Source organism: Bos indicus x Bos taurus, chromosome 2, assembly GCF_003369695.1.
Source record: "Bos indicus x Bos taurus breed Angus x Brahman F1 hybrid chromosome 2, Bos_hybrid_MaternalHap_v2.0, whole genome shotgun sequence".
NCBI classification, from domain to species: Eukaryota; Metazoa; Chordata; class Mammalia; order Artiodactyla; family Bovidae; genus Bos; species Bos indicus x Bos taurus.
Genome location: NC_040077.1, coordinates 44,067,161 through 44,089,177, shown reverse-complemented (window position 1 = coordinate 44,089,177; position 22,017 = coordinate 44,067,161). Strand labels below are relative to the sequence as shown.

The 22,017-nt window shown below is 43.5% G+C and overlaps 1 protein-coding gene across 4 annotated transcripts in view; it reads right to left on the bottom strand.

Annotated features, from left to right (window-relative positions):
- The window catches only part of CACNB4 (calcium voltage-gated channel auxiliary subunit beta 4), a 276,509-nt gene that overhangs the window by 144,566 nt on the left and 109,926 nt on the right, over positions 1-22,017 (bottom strand). The window contains exon 1 of one of the 4 annotated variants that reach the window (XM_027560720.1): positions 1,869-2,217. The exons of 2 other annotated variants lie outside the window; for them this stretch is intronic. In XM_027560720.1, the coding sequence (XP_027416521.1) occupies positions 1,869-1,913 (45 nt within the window). In that variant the 5' untranslated portion in view covers positions 1,914-2,217. Of the gene's footprint in view, positions 1-1,868; positions 2,218-22,017 lie in introns of those variants that run through there. One more of the 4 variants, XM_027560727.1, reaches the window with a different exon arrangement.

The window sequence follows — 22,017 nt, the reverse complement described above, 5'->3', positions numbered from 1 at the left end:
TGAACACCTCTGCCTTCCCCCTCAGATTTATGGGACATGCTTCTGATCCCACCCATCAGAAAGCCTCCCCTACTTTTAACTCAGGATGGTCCAGGTATCTTTCTCAGTTCCTTGGGTTTCCCACCTGCCTGGCCTCCACGGACATGCCCGGCCCCAGGAGCTCAGCCTGCTGGCCACCATCAAGTCAGCGGGAGTAGGGCACTGCGGTAGCCAGCACTTCCTGCCATCAACTACCACCATGGCTCATATCACTGCACTCGGCTGCTTCCCACCTGACACTGGAGCTCGGCCGTCCTGGGAGGCCGGACCAAGATAGGGGAGAATGTTTTCCCACTTAGAATGGCTCCCCTCTGAACCAGTGTTTCCGAAATGTACACAGTTCTGGAGAACAAGGTGCCAGAGACATTCGTTCCTAGCTGACTCTGGTCAGAGCAGCCAGGGTCCCACATCACCAGTTTATTCTGCAATAAGTCCAATCCACTTAAGTTCAAAAACCAAGGACCAGGAATAAAAGTTGTGATTCAATGAGGAATCACTTGTTTTGTAAGGGAGTGTGGAGAGAAGAGGCAGGAGAAATAATCAGGCCCCCGAAGGACCCAGCCAAGGAAGCCAGGTCACTCCACTCCTCCACTTGCAGCTTCCAGCCTCCCACCCCACTTGCCAACGTGGACCTTCTCCGTTGCAGCCATAGCCGCCGGTTGTGACTATGGTCCCTTGCAGTAAACTGACAGGCTGGTAATTTACGAGCACGCTGGGCAACACGCAGAGAGACTTTGCGGAAACGAGTTGGAGTGAGAGCTCACACGCAGACAGGCAAGAAAATGGGCTGCCTCATCGGCACGGAGGGTTTCTATCTTTCAGGGCTAGCACATCATTTGATACATACGTCTGCACTGACGTATAGCATAGGGGTTTTTTTTCTTCTGTTATAAGCTGTTTATTTGGTCGTTTAGCCAGAGAACCTTATATAACACATTCCTGTTTCAAATGTGGCAACATGCATGGCACTGCACTCCTAGAAAATTCAGTCTCCACACAGCAGGTCCCATGAGCCAAGCCGAAGCAGTCTATATAATTGATGAAAAAATCAAGAACCACCACTAGCAATAGTAAAAGACTCAGTCATCAGCTCTACCCTGGATTCAAAAGCTAGCCTTCGGATGGTATGATTTTAGGGATTTCTCAAAACCACATTCATCCCGATTTTAATAGATTACATGAGCCTGACTGATGGAGGGACAGGAGTCCAGTTTTCTAAGCCAAAACACATGTGAGCCTACTCCAGGCTTCCAGGGTAGATGGAGTACAGGGACACACTCCCTGCCTCTGCACTGGGGTGTTATATGACCACAACCTTTGCATCTGATTTCCTTCACAAACAAGCAGGAGATCTGCACCGCTTGTTGGGCCAGAGAGCACAGAATACAGCTACCGCTGAGGCACTTCCATTCACGCTAGCTCAATAAACAATGTGTATTATATAATGAATGAGCCTTTTCTGTGAAACCTGCTATTGGAAAACATAGGCACTTGCTGCACAGTTTAAGGCAGTCTACAAGGAGCAGTTATCCCTTGTTAGATCAAATGTGGACCAAGGATTGTATAAATACAGGCAGACTACACACTTAGATCCTTCTGCCTATCACCCTAATTTCTTTTTTGCTTGACAAGAAATTATATAATAAAGAATGATTTCAGTCAACTCTAAACTAGACAGAGAACATTCACACAGTAGCCAGCAAGCACCCGAATAATGTTGGCTTTCAGCTCCTTGTTCCCTGCGTTGCCTAAGAAATAAGGGGGGGGGCTGGTTAGTGGGAGAAGGAAGAGGAGGAGAGAGGAAATCAGCTATCTATGAAAATACTTACAGCCTCCGAGTCTTCGATTCCATGCAGGTACAAATTGTCATACATGGAGGTCTGATAATCCAGAGCACCTCTTTCAAGGCAAAACCAAAACTGCTATAGAGGTAAAGCCACAGCCAGAGGTAAAGATAGAAAAGGCCTGTTTGGAAGAACTGCACCTGCCTTATCAACTGCTGTGGATGTACCAGGCAAGATGCTATTCATTCACATCACACAGGGTGAGCTTATCCCCAGAGGCAGTCCAGACCTGGCATTTTATCTGCCTTCCCAATACAGAGCATAAAAAAGCAAAACCGTTCCTTAACCACAGACTGGTGACTGAGCTAGGAAAGTGGCCTCTGATTGGCTCAGCTCCCCTGCTTCAGTCAGCTGAAGAGCGTTCCCTCGGAGAGTGGAGGGCCGCTCGGAGCACCCTGCCAAGCTGAGGGCTGCTTCCCGATTCGCCTGGATCATATAGTTCTGCAACAAACACGAATCAGCATCTAAAAGGCTGCCTGGTACGTTGGGAAAGGCAGGCGATGGAATACTCCAAACACAACTGCTCATCTTCTTAATGAAACGCACCACTGGAGGGGGGGTGGGGAGCAACAGAGAAATTTCATATTTTCAGAGACCATTGTGTAAAGACAGGTGAACAGATACTCATCTCGATCCAACATCTGTACTTAACAGATGCAACTGAAGACAAACAGGCAATAAATGATTTAAAAAAAATTTTTTTTTAACTAAGATAAAAGAAAAACAGGATAAACAGATGGTAAGATTTCTTCTGGGAATTTCTACTGTAAAAGTTTTCAATATTCTTACTGAAATCTCTCTGCCTCATTGGCAAGAAAGTACCTCTGTGACCCAACTAGTGAGGTTTGAAAATGAAGCCAAAAGCTCTCAAAAGCCCTTCTGCAGACGCAAAATTGTTTGTTCTTTTTTTTTTTTAGTTTGATTTTTTAAAAATCACCTTTAGGCGACAGCCAATATTTTAACTTAAATTCCTTTTTCCCAATGCTTAGACTTTTAATATTCCTAAAACAGCACTGAACTTTTTCCAAAAACCCAATCAGAAAAGTGCCACTGCCTCCCCAGGTCCCGCCACACCACAACTCAGTTTGACCAAGGTCAGGTGCCACATTGAAGCGTACCTAGCTACCTGCAGATTTCTGGTCAACCAACAAGGTACTACAGCTTTGAAACAAGAGCTCTCTATAGCTCACTGTAAAAGAAGTCAGCTTAATTTTGGAAAAAAGAAGTTGGTGAGGGGCAAAGAACATAACCTAGAGAAGCTGCATGATTCACGGGGTAAAGCAATGACCTAGAAACTCAGAGGCTGAGCCCAGCATCAGGTTCCCTGCTAAATGGTCGGATGACTCTGGACCAGTCACCGCTTCTATGGGCTTTAGTTTCTTCACCTGCCAAACTGAGGTAAGAAATAACCCAGAGAAAGAACTTTGCAAGTCTAAAGTGCAATATAAACACTTATCAATGACAACCCTGCTTTGTCAGCCGGAAGGCGCTGGCTGCAGTTCATGGGAACTCAGCACAGGAGTGACTGGCTGGCCCTGGACCCAGGAAATGAAGACGGTCCTTCTAGCCAGTATCTCTGAAAAGCGTAACTCTTAAAGGAACAAACCTGAGTCACAAGAAGTAACACGAGAGCTATAACTGCTGAGCCGATCATAGATCTTCCAGTCTGTGCTGTCCCACTAGGGTCTTCTAATCACAGCTGCATACCTTAGAAACAGTATCGATCTTTTCAAATATAAAAGATGCCCAAGGGACTCATCTGTCCTTCAGAACCCCAGAATGCTAGGGTTCCTACAGATGTCACCTGTGCCAACACCGAGGATTATGGCAGAAGAAGGTGGGTACAATTGGAAGGATTTTATAGAAAGAGATTCAGTGGCAGTCCTACCTGTTGACAAATGTGTCCTGGAGCAAGTCACTTCCTAAACTAACTTCAGCTCTTCCTTCCATCAAGCAAAAGGACTGGGTCAAAAGACTTGTAAGCTCAAATTTCTGTGTCAGATTCTGTTTTGTTTTTGTTTTTGTTTTTTTTCTGGATGCACTGCAAGGCTTGTGGGATCTTAGTTCTCTGACCAGGGACTGAACTCGGGTCCATGGCAGTGAAAGTCCGAATCTTAGCCACTGGTCCTCCAGGGAATTCCCAGATTCTATTATTGTAATTAACTCTATAACTATAGCCATATGATATTTTAGCCAGACTCAACAGAAAATCAAGGCAAGAAGGTCTTTTTTCTCCTTAGATTTTCACTTCAGAGCACCGAAGAATTGATGCTTTTGAACTGTGGTGTTGGAGAAGACTCTTGAAAGTCCCTTGGACTGCAAGGAGATCCAACTAGTCCATTCTAAAGGAGATCAGCCCTGGGATTTCTTTGGAGGGAATGATGCTGAAGCTGAAACTCCAGTACTTTGGCCACATCATACGAAGAGTTGACTCACTGGAAAAGACTCTGATGCTGGGAGGGATTGGGGGCAGGAGGAGAAGGGGACAACAGAGGATGAGATGGCTGGATGGCATCACTGACTCGATGGACGTGAGTCTGAGTGAACTCTGGGAGTTGGTGATGGACAGGGAGGCCTGGTGTGCTGCGATTCATGGAGTCGCAAAGAGTCGGACACGACTGAGCGAATGAACTGAACTGATAGCTCAGTTGGTAAAGAATCTGCCTGTAATGCAGAAGACCCCAGTTCAATTCCTAGGTCGGGAAAATCCCCTGAAGAAGGGATAGGCTACCCACTTCAGTATTCTTGGGCTTCCCTTATGGCTCAGCTGGTAAAGAATCTGCCTGCAATGTGGGAGACCTGGGTTCGACCCCTGGGTTTGGAAGATTCCCTGGAGAAGGGAAAGGCTACTCACTCCAGTATTCTGGCCTAGAGAATTCCACTATACAGTCCATGGGGTTGCAAAGAGTGAGATACGACTAAGCAACTTTCACTTTCACTTTTCCTTGTTTAACCATTTCAACTGAGAGTATGGGTAGTTTCTGAATATCTTTAAATGGGAACCTAACTGGATGTGGCACAACTGACTGGTTCAAAATTGGGAGAGGAGTATGACAAGGCTGTATATCATCACCCAGCTTATTAAACTTCTATGCAGAGTACATCATGTGAAATGCAAGGCTGGAGAAATCACAAGCTGGAATGAAGATCACCAGGAAAAATATCAACAACCTCAGATAGGCAGATGATACCACTCTAATGGCAGAAAGTGAACAGGAACTAAAGAGCCTCTTGAGGAGGGTGAATCAAGAGACTGAAAAAGCTGGCTTGAAATTCAACATTTAAAAAACTAAGATCACAGTATCCAATCCCATCACTTCATGGCCAATAGAAGGGGAAAAAGTAGAAGCAGTGGCAGACTTTATTTTCTTGGGCTTCCAAATCACTGCGGATGGTGACTGCACCCATGAAATTAAAAGACACTTGCTCCTTGGAAGAAAAGCTATGACAAATATAGACAGCATATTAAAAAGCAGAGACATCACTTTGCCAGCAAAGGTCCGTATCGTCAAAGCTATGGTTTTTCTAGTAGTCAAGTATGGATGTGAGAGTTGGACCATAAAGAAGGCTGAATGCCAAAGGATTGATACTTTTCAATTGTGGTGCTGGAGAAGACTCTTGAGAGTCCCTTGGACTGCAAGGAGATCAAACCAGTCCATTCTAAAGAAAATCAACCCTGAGTATTCATTGGAAAGACTGTTGCTGAAGCTTCAATACTTTGGCCACCTGAGGCAAAAGAGCCAACTTACTGGAAAAGACTCTGATGTTGGGAAAGATTGAAGACAAAAGGAGAAGGGGCGGTGGAAGAAGAGATGGTTAGATAGCATCACAGACTCAATGGACATGATTTTGAGCAAACTCCAGGAGATAGTGGAGGACAGAGCCTGGCATGCTACAGTCCACGGGATCGCAAGACTTGAACACTACTTAGTGACTGAACAACAACACAAATTGCAGGAGGGAGCAGGGAGAAGCAGTCCGCTTCCATAATTCACCAGCAAGATTCGAGAAACTGCCCCCGACTTGGAAAACTGTGGAGGGTTAATTTCCTATCCTGCATTTCCCAACAGCCAATGTAAGGGTCTAAAGAAAGTCTTTAAAGAACAGGGGCTCATTTGTGATTACAAATGTGTGCAGTATGGACATCTAACTCAGGGCAGGCAGTCAGGATGGAGCACTGGATCAAGCAAAGTATTAATAGCTAAACCCCTCAAGGACTATGAACAGATGTAACACTGGCTCTGCCTGTTTCCCAGGGTGATAGAAAAATGCTGAAAAATTTGTCAGAGGTGGGAGAACCCCAGATGTCCCCTAATCCAGCCCTCATTTTAATACCCAGAAAGGTTTTAACCTTTATGGCTGTATTCAAAGCCATAATTTTCTATATTTAAGTGTTCCATCCCCATTTCCTTCTTGAGAGGGTTTTCAAGATAAGGAGTGAGGAGGAGTGGGTGTATCCCAGGAGGAATTTGGTAAAATAAAAGAAGGTCACTTTGATGGGAAAACCCCTATTTTTCCCTCTCCTTTCATTCTAAAAAGTGTCTAATTACAAGTCATTTGGTCACCCACAAGCTGACAACTGAAAATCAATGAATAGACTGGGGAGTCTGCCCCTAGCGTTTGGATCTCCAGGTCTCCACAGCATAAGCACTGCAGGCTTCCCAGGCAGTGCTAGTGGTCAAGAACCCACCTATCAACGCAGTCAGATGCCAGAAACAAGGTTTGACCCCAGGGTCAGGAAGATCCCATGGCAACCTGCTCTAGTATTCTTGCCTGGAGAACCCCATGAACAGAGAAGCCTGGCTGGAGGGCTACACGTTCACAAAGGGTCAAACACAACTGAAGCAGCTTCCCACGCAGAATTAAGCACTGCATGTACAAGTCACCTCAAGGCTTCAACCCACTGTTCAGGCTGATGCCAGAGTTCAGCCAGTGAGACACTCAGCCTGGACTTTCCCAAAGGAATTCTGAGTTCCTAGAAATTGAACTTGAAACTCCCAAGAGATTCTTGGAATTGACCGTTTCTATCCCACGATTCTCTGAACTGAGAGCTGGCTGACAGTAGCGAGAGGTCCCTGGGAGCTTTCCGTCCTGTTTCAGATCATCTCAAAAGCCCCCAGCTTTTGGTGAAAGGGCCTTGAGATCCTGTGAGATCTAAGTTCTGAGTGTCCAATTTAAGGGTGTCATATTTCACCACAGCAAGAAACGTTGAACACCAAATAAGGGATTGGCATCCTCTTAGTTTTGATTTGAAGAGTTCTCCAGTTAAGCAACTGGGGCTTCCCAGGTGGCGCTAGTGGTAAAGAACCTGCCTGCCAATGCAGGAGACATAAGAGAGGTGGGTTCAATCCCTGGCTGGGGAAGATCCGCTGGAGGAGGGCATGGCAACCCACTCCAGTATTCTTGTCTGGAGAATCCCATGGACAGAAGAGCCTGGCCATCTACACTCCATAGGGTTGCAAAGAGTCAGATACGACTGAAGCGACTTAGCATGCATGCCAGTTAGGTGATTGGTTGAGAGGACGAAGAAGAAACCAACTTCCCCCAGGTCTACTATTCCGGTCTCAGGCTGCAGTGAGGACCAGTCTGAAAAGCTCATGGCTCACCTTGCATTGGTGTTTCCCCATAACCCACCATCTCTCATCCCTGAGTAGCCTCCAAACTACACAGCCCCCAAAGGCGTCCCATTTTGAGGTTGCTCTGCTGACTGTTTCCTTTCAAGTCATCTCTCACTATGATCAACAGTTCAAAGTTAAGACCTTATGAAAAGGCATTGCCTGTGTGATTCTATTTTCTATATGCCATGTGATTCTTGATGCAGAGGTTGTTCTTGCAATTAGACAAATGTCTCAGCTGAGCTCAGTGGAGGGAATGATATGGTCCTCAACAAATCAGGGAGCTCTCTTCTCAGCTCGAGGCAACATTCAGTTAGTTTTTGTTGGCTTCAAACTTTGAAACATGGAGTTGCTTTTACTTACCTGGGCTGGGCTTTGGGGGTACAGCACACCCATGGAATTCATAGTGGAATACAAAGGACAAGCATTTCTCTTTTCCATTTGTTTGGAAAGGGAGGGGAGGAAGAAGAGAAAAGCCCAGAACCAGCTGATTAGTTTGAGTTTTACATAGCTGTGATCAAGGGAATGGATACAGATTTGGAAACTAAAGGGAATTCTGCTATCCAATTTTCCCCCACATTTCTCCAGACTTTAACTTTTGTAAGCCCATGTATGTGTTCTGCAGCAGGACTCTGAGAGGTCAGGGACGAAACAAAGGAAGAGTGTTTAAACTCTCACTGGCTCTCTGGCTAGGAAAGGAGTCCAAGGCCTGCCAATTCAGCCTCGGAGATTATTTTGCTCTTTGTTTTTAAGTTTTACTAAGTGGGCATAGTGTACTAGATGATTTTCTCCCTCTTCTGCTCTGCAAGTACAGATACACTTGTTCCCCTCTAGAAACCCGTATGGCATTTTGAGCATTAATATTTGTAACCCCTGTTCCCTCCCTGACATGCTTCAGATATCTGCCACTGGCAGGGTAGACAAAAAACTGAAAACAAAATGCTACAATCGATTCCCCTCTCAGTGGTCGACTGAGTCTGAATTTAGACCTTACTACCTAGGCAGGCATGTCCTTAAGTCTCTGTGGGCCTCATCTGTAACAGGGAGATAACGAGAGTTCTGGACCTAATGAGTTAACATATGAAAAGTACACAGAAAGTGCCTGGCATATCAGAAGGCAGAGGGGAAAATCTTTTTTTTTTTTAAAGGAAGTAGTACGGAATCAGGGCCACCCACATCGCCCAGCTGCAAGGGCCCCACACACTGCAATTTGTGTGAATGGTACTCCCAGCAATGGTATCACGGGGACTCTCCAGAACAGGCTGGTTCAGAGCAGTGACTCTGGAGCCAGGCTGCTCATACATCCCTGAGGTGCCTCTTCTCAGCTGGATAACACTCAGTGAGCTATTCTGTCTTTCTGTGTGTCCATCCATCTCCTCATTTGTAAAATGAGGATTATCCCAAGATTATCATGTAAGATGAAAAGCCTTGATATAAGAAAGTGCTCAGAATGATGTCTGGTACTAAACGCAGTGCCACACAAGCCTCAGCTGCTGCTTCTCATCTCTGGGTTCTGAAGCCCCCGGTGCCCTTTGTCTCTGGGGGATTCCTCGCCCTGCCCCTAATGCCCACCTGGTCCTCTCAAGCCCCAGCCAGGTCTCTGGCCCCAGCTAGCAGAGCCGAGACCAGCATCCTGCTTCCTGTTGCCCTGCTTACCTTCCTGCCAGCCTCCTCCCAGGCTGCCTACCTGCTTCATCTGGCCAGCCTGGCTGCTCCGTATGCTGAAGCTGGCAGGGACTCCCAGGCCACTTCGGCCTGAGCACAACTCTACCCTTCAGCCACCCCCACCAAGCTCTGCATCTCTCCTGCGGGCCCCAGGATGCCCAGCACTGCATGGTGACCTTCCCAACGGCCTGGCCTCTCGCCAAACTCGAATTCTGACCTCCCTCACCCCCACCAGCCACTCTTTGGTTGCCCCAGCCTGTCACTATCACAGCTAAGAAAGGACACTGGTAAAAATCCTGTAACACGTGCCATGACTGGTTCTTACCAAGGAACGCAAGAGGAGAGCAAGAAAGAGAAACAGAGAGAGAGGGATAAAAAGGCATAGACAGAAAACCCGAGAGACACTCGAAGGAAGACTGAATCTATGGACACGTTTTCCTCCTTGCTGCCACTCTTGATGGCTCCAGGAAAAAATAATACTTCATAGTTCACAAAAGTGAGTGTAGGTATGGTAAAAAAAAAAAAAATTCCCATGGACTATTCACTTGCCAGAATGACAGATCCCTCCCCATGATTGACGTATTACTCAGAAATCTCTCGCTTTCTGAAATTTTCTTTAAAAAAAAAATGCCAATCTCTTGGCAAAAACACTCCACACAGCCACAATTTCTGTTAACGTTACACAACTTTATTTTCCATGCTTCTGCCAAACTGGGCTGAGGAGACTAGGCCAGCCGGCCTCCTACACATCGTTCAACTCATACGATCGGTGCTAATTTAATCATTAGACTCAATTGCTGACTGCTCTGGACTACTTTAGAGACTGGGAACTCAAAGACGAGCAAGATGTGACTGCACCTCCTGGGAGCTGCCTGGAACTCTTTAAGACGAAGCAAACCAAGGAGATGGCTGCAATCAGAGCTCTCACATTTGGAGAAGCTCTGATGAGAGCTGGAAAGGAATCTGATCCCTTTATCTGCAAAGAAGCAGGAAATGCAGAAGGGAAGGATCAGTTTCACTCAGGGACCGGGGCCTAATGAATCAGTCACCAACTTACTACGGGGCCACGGGCAAACCATTTCCAAATAATTCCTAATTTGCTATAAAGAGTAAACAGTTTACTTTTTTTAAGTTTAAAATTTATGAAATGTTATTTTCATTTTGTTACTGCTTTTAGGTAGAAATTCAGGTTTTTCCCTCTGGTGAGGGGTGGGGGGCACTTCTTCTCTTTGATTTGATAACATCTTTATTTTTTTTTCAGATCCATTCGGTCATCCAATAAACATCCATGAATTCTTACTGAGTACCTAATATCTCCTCCAAACAGAAACCAGATCATGTCGGCTCCTATTTGAAACCTTTTAAGGTCTCCTGTTGCCCTTAGGATGAAGTCTCAATCTTTAACATGATCTAGCAGGGCCTCAGCGTTTCTTTCCTCACATCCCTGATTTTGCACCTCTGACTCCTTTCTCCCTCTACAGCCAGCCTCCCCTTCTTGGACACATCACACCCCCTCCCACCTCTGGGCTCTGTCTAGCCGGAGCACTTTGCCTAAAATCCCACATCTCCTCCCCACCCCCACAAATCCCATGAACATGCATTTAGCGAGGCTGATGAATTCCATCTGTCTCCAGAATGTGAGTTCCGTGGAAAAAGGAATCAGGTAGCTTCTCATCAGTTATATGCCCATTGTCGAGCACACACACACAGCTTTAAGTAGTGAATAATTCACCATGGCCCTGGACTCTTGGCTACTTCTGCACTTTGGCTGCCAAAACACTGCAGTAACTAACATCAACAACAACAAAAAGCTCACAAGATAAAATGTGGATATTTTTTAGCACTAAGAAAACCCAGAACATGAACATCCCTAGAGGGTCCTCAACAGTCTTCAGACCCTGACTGGGAGACAGTGGTTCAGTTCAGCTTCAGATTCTTATGAATTAATGACACAGAGGTGTTATTTTAACAATGCCCTTATTGCAAAGAAAACAATTTATATAATGTGTTGATAAAAAAAAAAAAACCTGGGGGGTGGGGGGCTGATGGAGAGAAGGTCCCATGATATTTCACACTTCACAACTCTGCACATGATAGTCCCTCCGTCTGGGAAGATTTCATCCTCAACTTTTTCTAAGTAGTGAATTCATTTTCTTGAAGGTCCGATGTAAATGTCACCACGACGTTCCGCAGCTCCCGCAGACAATCACACACTCCTTCTATACTTCCCCTAGCCCTCTATTCTCCTAGACTTCTACTAATGGGCCTACCACAGAATAGTGTACAATTCACCCAGCAGACCTGTTTCTTCTACTACACAATGAACAACTCGAGCAAGAACCAGGACTTACTCAGCTTTGTACCCCAAATGCTTTATTCCATAGAAGAGCCTCAATAAATACTGGATGCAGAAAGTGAATTACAATCATGAAAAGAAGACCCACATTCTGAGCCCTGATGACACTGCCTTCATCATAATCCATGCTGTCTAATTTAGCAGACGTTTGAGATCTTAGAGGGACTCAACAGAGAAGGGAATGAGCCAGGAACCTGTGAGGTCAATTTTAGGACTGCTGTAGATTTAGAAAACAAACCACAATGTAGAAAGGAGTGAGGAACTCAGGTGTGAGCTGGACTTGGGTCAGTGGCAGAGGCTTTCCTTAAGTGGAATCTATGGGCAGAAAGGGGCTTCCCAGGTGGCTCAGCGGTTAAGAACCCACCTACAATGCAGGAGACTTGGGTTCAATCTCTGGGTCAGGAAGATCCCCTGGAGCAGGGCATGGCAACCCACTCCAGTGTTCTTGACTGGAGAATCCCTTGGACAGAGAAGCCTGGCAGGCTATAGTCCACAGAGTCACAAAGAGTTGGACATGACTAAAGCGACTTAGCATGCACACACATGGGCAGAAAGGATACTGGTGAATAACGAGAGGATGGTAGCATTGGGGTCCTAGGGTGTTTCCCAAACACTCTAGAACATATTTTTATAGAGAAACTCCTATTTCCCTTATTTCCTTATGGAAAAGAGCGCCAGACTGTATACCCCTCTAAGGCAGGAACTATGTGTTATTCATCTTCACATACCCCTCTCTAAGCCAGTGCCTATCACAATAACTGGAAAAGAGAAGTTCAATAACTACACTGGGAAAAGCTGAATAAACTGGTATGATCCAGGTGACCCCCACAACAGAATATAGTCCTGAGTGGACCTTGTGTCTCAAGTTCTACCCATATCTCATGGTGCCTTAGACACCAAGCATCCTAGACTTTCTACAGGGAAGTGGGAAAATCTGACTAACTCCAAAGTATGGCACTCAGAGCAGCAACCCTCATTCTAGGTCCCACCTGAAGCTAGACCTAGAGCTGCTAGGCCTGAGTAGGACTGTCTCAGGCAATGGACTGATCTTAAGTCTCAGGGTGACAGTACTTAGTTTCTGCATCCCACTGAGCAGGAAGGGAGGAGGACGGTTTTGGTGCACACTGCTAGGCTTTGACTTCTCTAGTATTTTATGTGGCTGAGATGAGCAACAGCCCTAGATTGCATTCTCCATTTCTTCCTTTTAGCAATAAACCCAATTTTACCCCCAATTTTAGCAAGGCATATGACTCTCCAACTACACACTACGTTTTACAGCCTCCTTTGCAGCTAGATATGACCCTGTTCTTGCCAACAGAGTGTGAGTGAAGGTGTGTGTCCAATTTATATCTCACATCCTTGAAAGGATACTGCTTGCCCAACATATACTCTCTTCCCCATTTCTTTGGATGAGGCACTGATGATCTAATTTCCACCAGACAGAGAGACAAAGAAGAGTTATTAGGCTAAAGAAATTTAAGTCAGTAAATGACCTGTGAAGAGGGCTACTCTGTTGTCCTGGACTGCTCTCCTGCCCTGCTGGGTGAAAGAGAAAGGTGCTTACATCTATTCTATTAACTAAAACAGCTGTATGAAAGTAACTAAAATATAGAGATTATTAAAGCAAGAACGAGGCAATCTAAAAAAAAAAAAAATGTCCATAAGGTAGACACTAGGTTGTGGCATATCTTCTAATTCTTCTTTCACAAAATGTTGGCCAAACCAAGATGCTGGTTGGTCCAAGCAAACCCCCTCTCCACCCCCTCCATTGCCATTAAACATAGACACTGTTATGTAAATATTTAGCCACAGTAAGTCTGTTTATTTTAAAATTAGGAACAAAAACAAAATGTTGATAAGCTAAAAACACATATAAATCGCCAATTTTATACTACTTTATCAAGGCTAAAATCTTCAACTCAGTTGAGTTTTTAAATTGAAGCAGACAAAGAGAAAAATATTCACCACACTTTTGGCGAAGTCCATAAGGATTGCCTCATGGAGATTTTCAATATAATTTCTCTTAGTTCCTAATCTGTTTGGTCATTTCCTTTGCAGTCCTGGATGGAAAATTAGTTAGAGCACTAAGTCCAAAACCTTTCCCCAAGAGGCACAAATGGAAACAAACTGAGTTACTTGATCTAAATTCCAATTCTCAGAAGTGACTCTTGCATTAAATATTCAAGGAAAATTATAATCACCACCATAGAAAACAGTATAAATTTGGGGACAAATAATAAAAACAGTATACATTTGTATTGATAGAAAACAGAGGAGAACGTGGAAAAATTATCAATAATCCATTATATCTGTAGGCATGTTTCATAAATCCAAAAACATAAATAAATAAGCATATAGGCTGGTCACACATGTGGCTTTGCAAATTGTTTGGCAATGCATTTTTCTTAATAACAGAAAGTGATTTCACAAATGTTTAAGACTGATAGACTGAAAATTAAAAACAACAATATTCAACTAAATATTTAGGTATTTTGTATTTTACAGCACCCCACCTTACTGCATTTCTGACTTTGTGAGGGTGGGTAAACTATAAATATTAAATGACTCTCTAGCTTTGGATACCTTGGAGAAGGCGATGGCAACCCACTCCAGTACTCTTGCCTGGAAAATCCCATGGATGGAGGAGCCTGGTAGGCTGCAGTCCATGGGGTCGCTAAGAGTCGGGCACGACTGAGTGACTTCACTTTCATTTTCACTTTCATGCATTGGAGAAGGAAATGGCAACCCACTCCAGTGTTCTTGCCTGGAGAATCCCAGGGACAGAGGAGCCTGGTGGGCTGCCGTCTATGAGGTCACACAGAGTCGGACACGACTGAAGCGACTTAGGAGCAGCAGCAGCAGCAGCCTTGGATACCTTAGAAATCTATTTTCTTTTAAACTGGGAATGACAATAATATCAACAATTTTCAAAAACAGTAGTTTAAAATGAAAACAAATTATTTTTCATAGTCTCTCTAAGTTACTCTTTCAGTCATCAAATTAAGTATCCAAAAACTACAAAATAATACATAAAGAACTGGTTAATCTGAAAGTAATGTCAAATCATCATGCTCCAGAGGTTACTTGGGCTCCTCTAACTATTTAAACCTCTGGATCACATGGACATTGTGGGGTACGGAGTTAGAGAAGGCAAGTTCAGAAAAAGAACGAGATCAGCACTTTACAGGAACAGACCACCTTTAATGAGGCGAGAAGGAGCAGCAGTCAGATTAGCGAGCTGCTGCACTAACCCAAGAAAAGAGTATGTATATATAGGCATATATATGGAACTCTACTGTCTTAAGGGGGCCTGTTCTTCTCCAACGTTGTTCGGAGTAGTTGTCTTTCAAACGGCTGGGGGAGAGGCTGGACCGGTTGGGAGCTGGGCAAATCAACCTTAATGTCCTTTTTTTTCCTTTGGGTGAGAGAGTTCTTTGTTTTGCATAGAATGGTGGGGAGGACCTGGAAGGGAGTTTAACTCCAGGCTATTTTGAGCCGGGTAACTTTCCTTCAGACATGAATCAAACATTTTAACATAATTTGGATATATTGACTTGTAGTGAAAGAAATACTGTAGATACTAATAGTTCATTCCAGAAAACAAGAGGGGATTCATAAATACATTGTTATGAATCTCAGAGAACTACTAGCTGACATTAGAAAAAGAATATTATTAGTAAATGTTCAGATTTACCTAACTTAATGAAAAAATTAAGAGTTTTTCCCTGTCAGGTACCTTTAAAGCTTTTTGTTGAAGAACTGAACTAAAAGACAATGTCAGGAAGATGGCCTGTGGACCTCAACTAATACAGTTTCACTTCTGATAAAGATACCTACTAGAAAAGTAAGATATGAACCAAAACAGTAACTTCAGAAATCATTATCCTATCTTCAATCAAGCTTCAGTTACTAAGAAGAAGGAGAAGACGAAAAGGTCCAGTGAGGAACGGACTGACCAAGCCGACCGCATAGCCAGTTGTTGCTGTTGTTCAGTCATTAAGTCACATCCGACTTTTTGCGACCCCATGGACTGCAGCACACCAGTAGAGTCTTTCATTTCCTTTCACATTCAGCTCTTGTTGGTTATGTTTACTTCATTTAACCACAGACTGAATGGACATAAAATAATCAGAGAGAGCTGAAGGATTAGAAATCATGGGAAAGTGTCCTAACACACACAACTCTGAGACCACTAAAGAAGAGAATAAAATATATTTTTCATTGTATTTGTTCTCCATCTACTCATCTACTACCATCCCTACTTCATAACATCTTTTCTCACTTTATCCTTACTTCATTCACTCATTACACTTTCCTCAAAACATATACTTATGACCTAGCTCCCTGCTGTTCCTTCTGCTTGAAACCAACTAAAGCATTTTTCTAGTCTACTGAAAATTTCTACAAATCTTCCCTTTGCAAATCAACTCTCTACCTTATGAGACCTTCCACTGCCAATTCTTCCACAAAATTTTTGTTTTCTAGACATTTTCCGATCAGAATATTTATTTTTCTGACTATAAAAGTAAAATATTTTTTAAGTGGTATGGTAGAAAACTTGCAAAATTCAGAAAATTATAAAGATAAGAATAAAAATCTGGAGTTTTACTATGAAACGTGCTCCTAATATTTTGGTATCATTCTCTGTGTGTATTTCGTTTCAAATTTAGAACATATTATATGTAAACTTTTGTGTTCTCTTAATTATAAAAGCACAAGAATTTCCTCAAATTACTAAAACCTCAAAAACATAATCTATTACAATTACATAATATTGCATCAAATGAATATACTAGGCAGTTCTCACTGTTTTGCTCTTACAAATAATGTTGGAATTACATTAGTCTGTAATTCAGATTATTTTCTTTGGCTAGATAACAGATATTCTTGGGTCAAAGTGAATGAACATTTTAAGCCTCACATTCCCAAATGCTGTACAGAAAGAGTCTACCAATTTACATATTACTATTAATAGTTTGATATGAAGTCCTAGTTCTCAACCCTTTTCAGCAAAAGGACAATGGGAGACCTAATTATCTAATTTTTTTAATCTGTTAACTTGATTCACAAAAAGTGGCATTTCACTGCTGCTTTAATTTGTACTTTTTACTAATAAACATATATGAACATATATATATAATATTGCACTTTTTCATAAGCATGGCAAATTTACTGTCTCTGAATGAGGAATTTCTATATCCAAATAACAGAGACTGTAATGTTCTCAGCTTCCCATGTAGCTCAGTGGTAAAGAATCCACCTGCCAATGCAGGAGATGTGGGTTCAATCCCTGGGTCAGGAAGATTCCCTGGAGAAGGAAATGGCAACCCGCTCCAGTATTCTTGCCTGGAAAATTCCATGGACAGAGGAGCCTGGTGGACTACAGTCCATGCGGTAGCAAAGAGTCATACATGACTGAGCACACACACACAGTCACACAGTGAGATTCTTGTCAACAGTCATTTTTGGAAAGTCTTATGAATATGGCATCTGAGGTAATGGCTCTCAACAATGGCAAAAACCAGAATCACCTGAGGAGCTTTTTTTTTTTTTTTTGGCCGTGCTACATGTGGGATCTTTCCTGACCAGGGATAGAACCCACACCCCCTGCATTGAAAGTATAGAATCCTAGCCACTGGACTTCAAATAGAGCTCTTTTATAATCTGTTTACACTCTAGAAACTCAAACTCAGTAGATGGCCTACCACCTATATTTTCTAAAAATTCCACTGTTATTTTAGTAGGCAATTGAATGAGAAGACCACCAGATTGAGACTGAAACAGTTACATATCACACCTGTCAGGTGAATAAGATACTGCATCCATTCCTTAGCCATAAGATGAAGAGCATTATGCCCTAAACTATCGTTTTAGTCTATACTGCCTACCTTACATACAGAAGGCAACTTAGGACCCTGTGAGATCCACTTTTAGCATGTGACATAACATTGCCCCTACCTCAGGCTCATTTCTAAGAATGACCTCGTTTCACATGAAAAAGAAAGTAATCTAAATACTGATGTACCATTTGTTTACATACCCAGTACTTGGCAGAAGTATTTACACAGCAGATAAGATAAACATCTGTTGCGAATTTCCAAAATGGCACCCTTTCCAACTCAAGGAGAGCCTCTGAATCTATGGGCCAAGGATAAGTATCGATATTATTCATTGATTTCTGTTGTGTTTACCAAAATATGAGATCCAGCTAACTCTTAGACTCACTCACAATCCCACTTCATTTCTAAACAACCAATCCTCCCCTTCACACAATTAAGCATCATACTGGAACAACAGTCTGTGGATATTGACACTGGTGGGCTTCCCTGGTGGCTCAGATGGTAAAGAAACTGCTTTCAATGCAGGAGATCCCAGTTCAATCTCTGGGTTGGAAAGATCCCTGGGACAATGGCAACCCACTCCAGAGAATTCTGTGGATAGAGAAGCTTGACGGGCTGCAGTCCACGGGGCTGCAAAGAGTTGGACAAGACTGAGTGATTCTCACACACTGATACTGGTATCATAGGACTTAGCTCACTCAGCACCCTGACATAACCTGGGCAAAGGAAGAGCTCTTATCTCAACCTCAGAGCTAGGCTAGCTGACATGATAATGAAGGGAAATATGAGGGGGAAAAAAAGAAGTTCTGAGGTTAGAAGGAAAATCTTCCTTCATATCAACTCTGGTAAACCCCATTTGACTGGAAAATATCAGCATTAGAAAACAGCCTGGGCCCAATCGGACTCTCCCAGCGTTGTTAGGAGCCTAGACCCCTACTGTTACTGTTCAGTCTCCAAGTCGTGTCCAGTTCTTCGCAGTCCCATGGACTGCAGCATGCCAGGCTACCCTGTCCCTCACCATCTCCTGGAGTTTGCCCAAGTTCATGGATCACTTCCTTGGTGAGGTGAAGGGTCTTGCATAACCCAATGAAGCTCATACACAACATGGTATGAGCCATGGAGACTTCTGACAAAACATGATCCGCTGGAGGAGGGAATGGCAAACCACTCCAGTATACTAGCTGTGAGAACCCCACAAACTGTATAAAAATCCCTACTCAGTTCAATTCAGTCGCTCAGTCGTGTCCAACTCTTTGCGAGCCCATAAAGCCCAGCACGCCAGGCCTCCCTGTCCAACACCAACTCCCGGAGTCCACCTAAACCCATGTCCATTGAGTTGGTGATGCCATCCAGCCATCTCATCCTCTGTCGTCCCCTTCTCCTCCTGCCCTCAATCTTCCCCAGCATCAGGGTCTTTTCAAATGAGTCAACTCTTTGCATCAGGTGGCCAAAGTACTGGAGTTTCAGCTTCAACATCAGTCCTTCCAATGAACACCCAGGACTGAACTCCTTTAGGATGGACTGGTTGGATCTCCTTGCAGTCCAAGGGACTCTCAAGAGTCTTCTCCAACACCACAGTTCAAAAGCATCAATTCTTTGGCACTCAGCTTTCTTTATAGTCCAACTCTACTAGGGGTCACAAATTGAACAGCACAAGAATCTCTGCACAACTTACTTTAGAGATTATGTCCTTCCTCACAGGGGCTGAAAGTGGTTATCTCCTACCACCACAGAGAGACCATTCCGGAAGGAAGAGATGGTAGGAGAAGACCAAGTTTAGTGCTCAGAACCAGTACTTAAACTGTTGAGTCAGAGCAGAGGAGTAAACTCATGTCCTTGACAAATCTGTAACTGGAAAAAGTCACTCCAATTTTCCAAAAAGAAAAGAAAAGGACAGAATTTCAAAATTAGGTAAAATATGAGTTCAAATGAATTCTTTTATCCGTTCCACAGATAAAGTCCCCAGTGTATCAGTATTACCACGCCAACCACCTTGGGCTCTTGGTACAAATTAATTGACAATGATGAATATGCTATTTGAACTTCAAAAATTAAATCTTTATATGGCCATGAATATTCTTTATGGTTTACTACCGCAGCTCAGGGGGGTACTTCAATCTCTGGGCACAGTTGAGTTCGGAGAAGCAAAGTGAACACTCTGTTTCATTCTGTTCATCTCTCTCCAGGGGCCTCTTTGCCAGGCTTTGGATCGTTTCTGCCATGGACAGCATCCTCAAAAAAGCCTCAGGACAGAAAAGCTTGGAGGCTACTGGGCATAATAAGCTGTGATGATGCATCCAAAAGAAAGGGCCTTTGTTGATGTTCTGAACTAGGTAAAAGGAAAAAAGCACTAACAAGCCACCAAACTTGATGACTGGAATTAGCAAACCAGGACACAAATATTTAAGTGTAATTACAAGGTCACACGTTCACACCTAGGCATTTAGCTGTGTGTCACTGTAAATCACCACACCAGCACTTCCCTTTCCCTTCATTTTTTTTTTACTTATCTAAATTTAGTGCCATTACAAATGCTGTTAACTCAGATAACTCTTGGTACCTATGCACAAAGAAAATGAATCACAGTTTCAGTGAGATCCACCAACTTAAATGTCTTCTTTTTTGTACATTTCCATTTCCAATGACAACATTCCAGTCACTATGCATCATTTTCTGGTGTTCACCTTTGAGGATTTATACATCTGCATAAAGCTGTGTGAAAGATGTCTTTACATATATTTACTAGATTGTACCTCTCCTTTTGAAAATTTGATTCCATGAAATAATTTTCATATTCCCTTCTAATTACCAAATGAAATACATTTTTTTTAAACCATAAGTTTGAGAAAAATCTACCCTGTTAAAATAATCTAGAAATCAAAGTAAAGTAAAATCTTTGGGGGAAGTTGCTACAGTGATTGGCTGTAAATTATTTTTTTTCCAAAAAGTCAAAGCAAACAACAATAGCAAAGGGATAGACAAACTAGGAGGAAACCTCTAAATGTGTCTTGCAATTACTCACATTCGCTTGCTCCTTGGAAGAAGAAAAGCTATGGCAAACATGGACAGCATATTAAAAAGCAGAGATATCACTTTGCTGACAAAGGTCCATAAAGTCAAAGCTATGGTTTTTCCAGTAGTCATGTACAGATGTGTGAGTTGGACTATAAAGAAGACTGAGAGCCGAAGATTTTATGCTTTCAACTGTGGTTCTGGAGAAGACTCTTGAGAGTCCCTTGGACAGCAAGGAGATCAAACCAGTCAATCCTAAAGGAAATCAACCCTAGTCAATACTAAAGGAATATTCATTGGAAGGACTGATGCTGAAGGTGAAGCTCCAATACTTTAGCCACCTGATGAGAAGAGCTGACTCATTGGAAAAGACCCTGATGCTGGGAAAGACTGAGGGCAGGAGGAGAAGGGGACGACAGAGGATGAGATGGTGGGATGGCATCACTGACTCAATGGACATGAGCTCAAGCAAACTCAGAAGATAGTGAAGGAAAGGGAAGCCTGGCATGCCACAGTCCATGGGGTCTCAAAGATTTGGACGTGACTTAGCGACTGAACAACAACAACTTGCTCTCTGGCCTGGTCAAGCTGGCCAGACCTTAAACACCTCCAATTTTATCTTATACATCAGCCTTTTTTATGCTCATTTAACCCACATCCTGGTGGAATCTAGAAACCTCTACTCTATATCAGAGTGGATAAACAGTCCAATTGCTTAAAAGAAAAAAAAAGTAAAAATGATGCAGCTGCAGCCTGATGACCTCTACGGTTTCTCAATGCCACTGTTTATGTCAGCGCAGGGTGCTGTAACAACATATACCACACTCTGGGTAGCTTAAACAACAAACATTCCTCTCTCATAGATCTGGAGGCTGAGAAGTCCGAGATCAGGGTGCCAGCAGCTCTGGTGTCTGGCAACAGCCCTCCCCCATGTTTACACACATCCGCCTTCCTGCAACATCCTCACATGGCAGACTCCACCCTCATGGCCTCATGTAAATCTGAAGTGAAGTGAAAGTCACTCAGTCATGTCTGACTCTTCGCGATCCCATGAACTGTAGCCTGCTAGGCTCCTCTGTCTGTGGAATTCTCCAGGCAAGAGTATTGGAGTGGGTTGCCAATTCCTTCTCCAGGGTATCTTCCTGACCCAGGGCTTGAATCCAGGTCTCCTGCATTGCAGGCAGATTCTTCACCAATTGAGCCACCAGGGAAGCCTAAGATATAAACCTAATAACCTCTCAAAGACTGCACTGCCAAACACCATCACATTGCCAATTAGGGCTTCAACACATGAACTTGGAGGAGAGACAGAGGCCTTCAGCCATAACTACTAACCAGCACTCCTTCTGTATCTTTTCTCCATTTCCTCCTCAGTCCACACAAATCCTCATCAATCTAAAATACCTACCTCATCCCTCTTCTCTTAACCATGAACAGATGATCTCATGTCCCTACGCCCCCGGGGGTGAACAAAGCGAGGTTCCCTCAATTTCCTGCTCCATCTCACAAATTAGACCTCCTTCCATCCCATTTCAGTGGAAGGGGTATCTGACCTCCTTCTAAGGTTGATCTCATCCCCAGTGCTCAAAACCCAGCTAGAGCTGAAATCTAAGGTGGACCAGAGAGAGGTGGCATGAAGTCCCAGA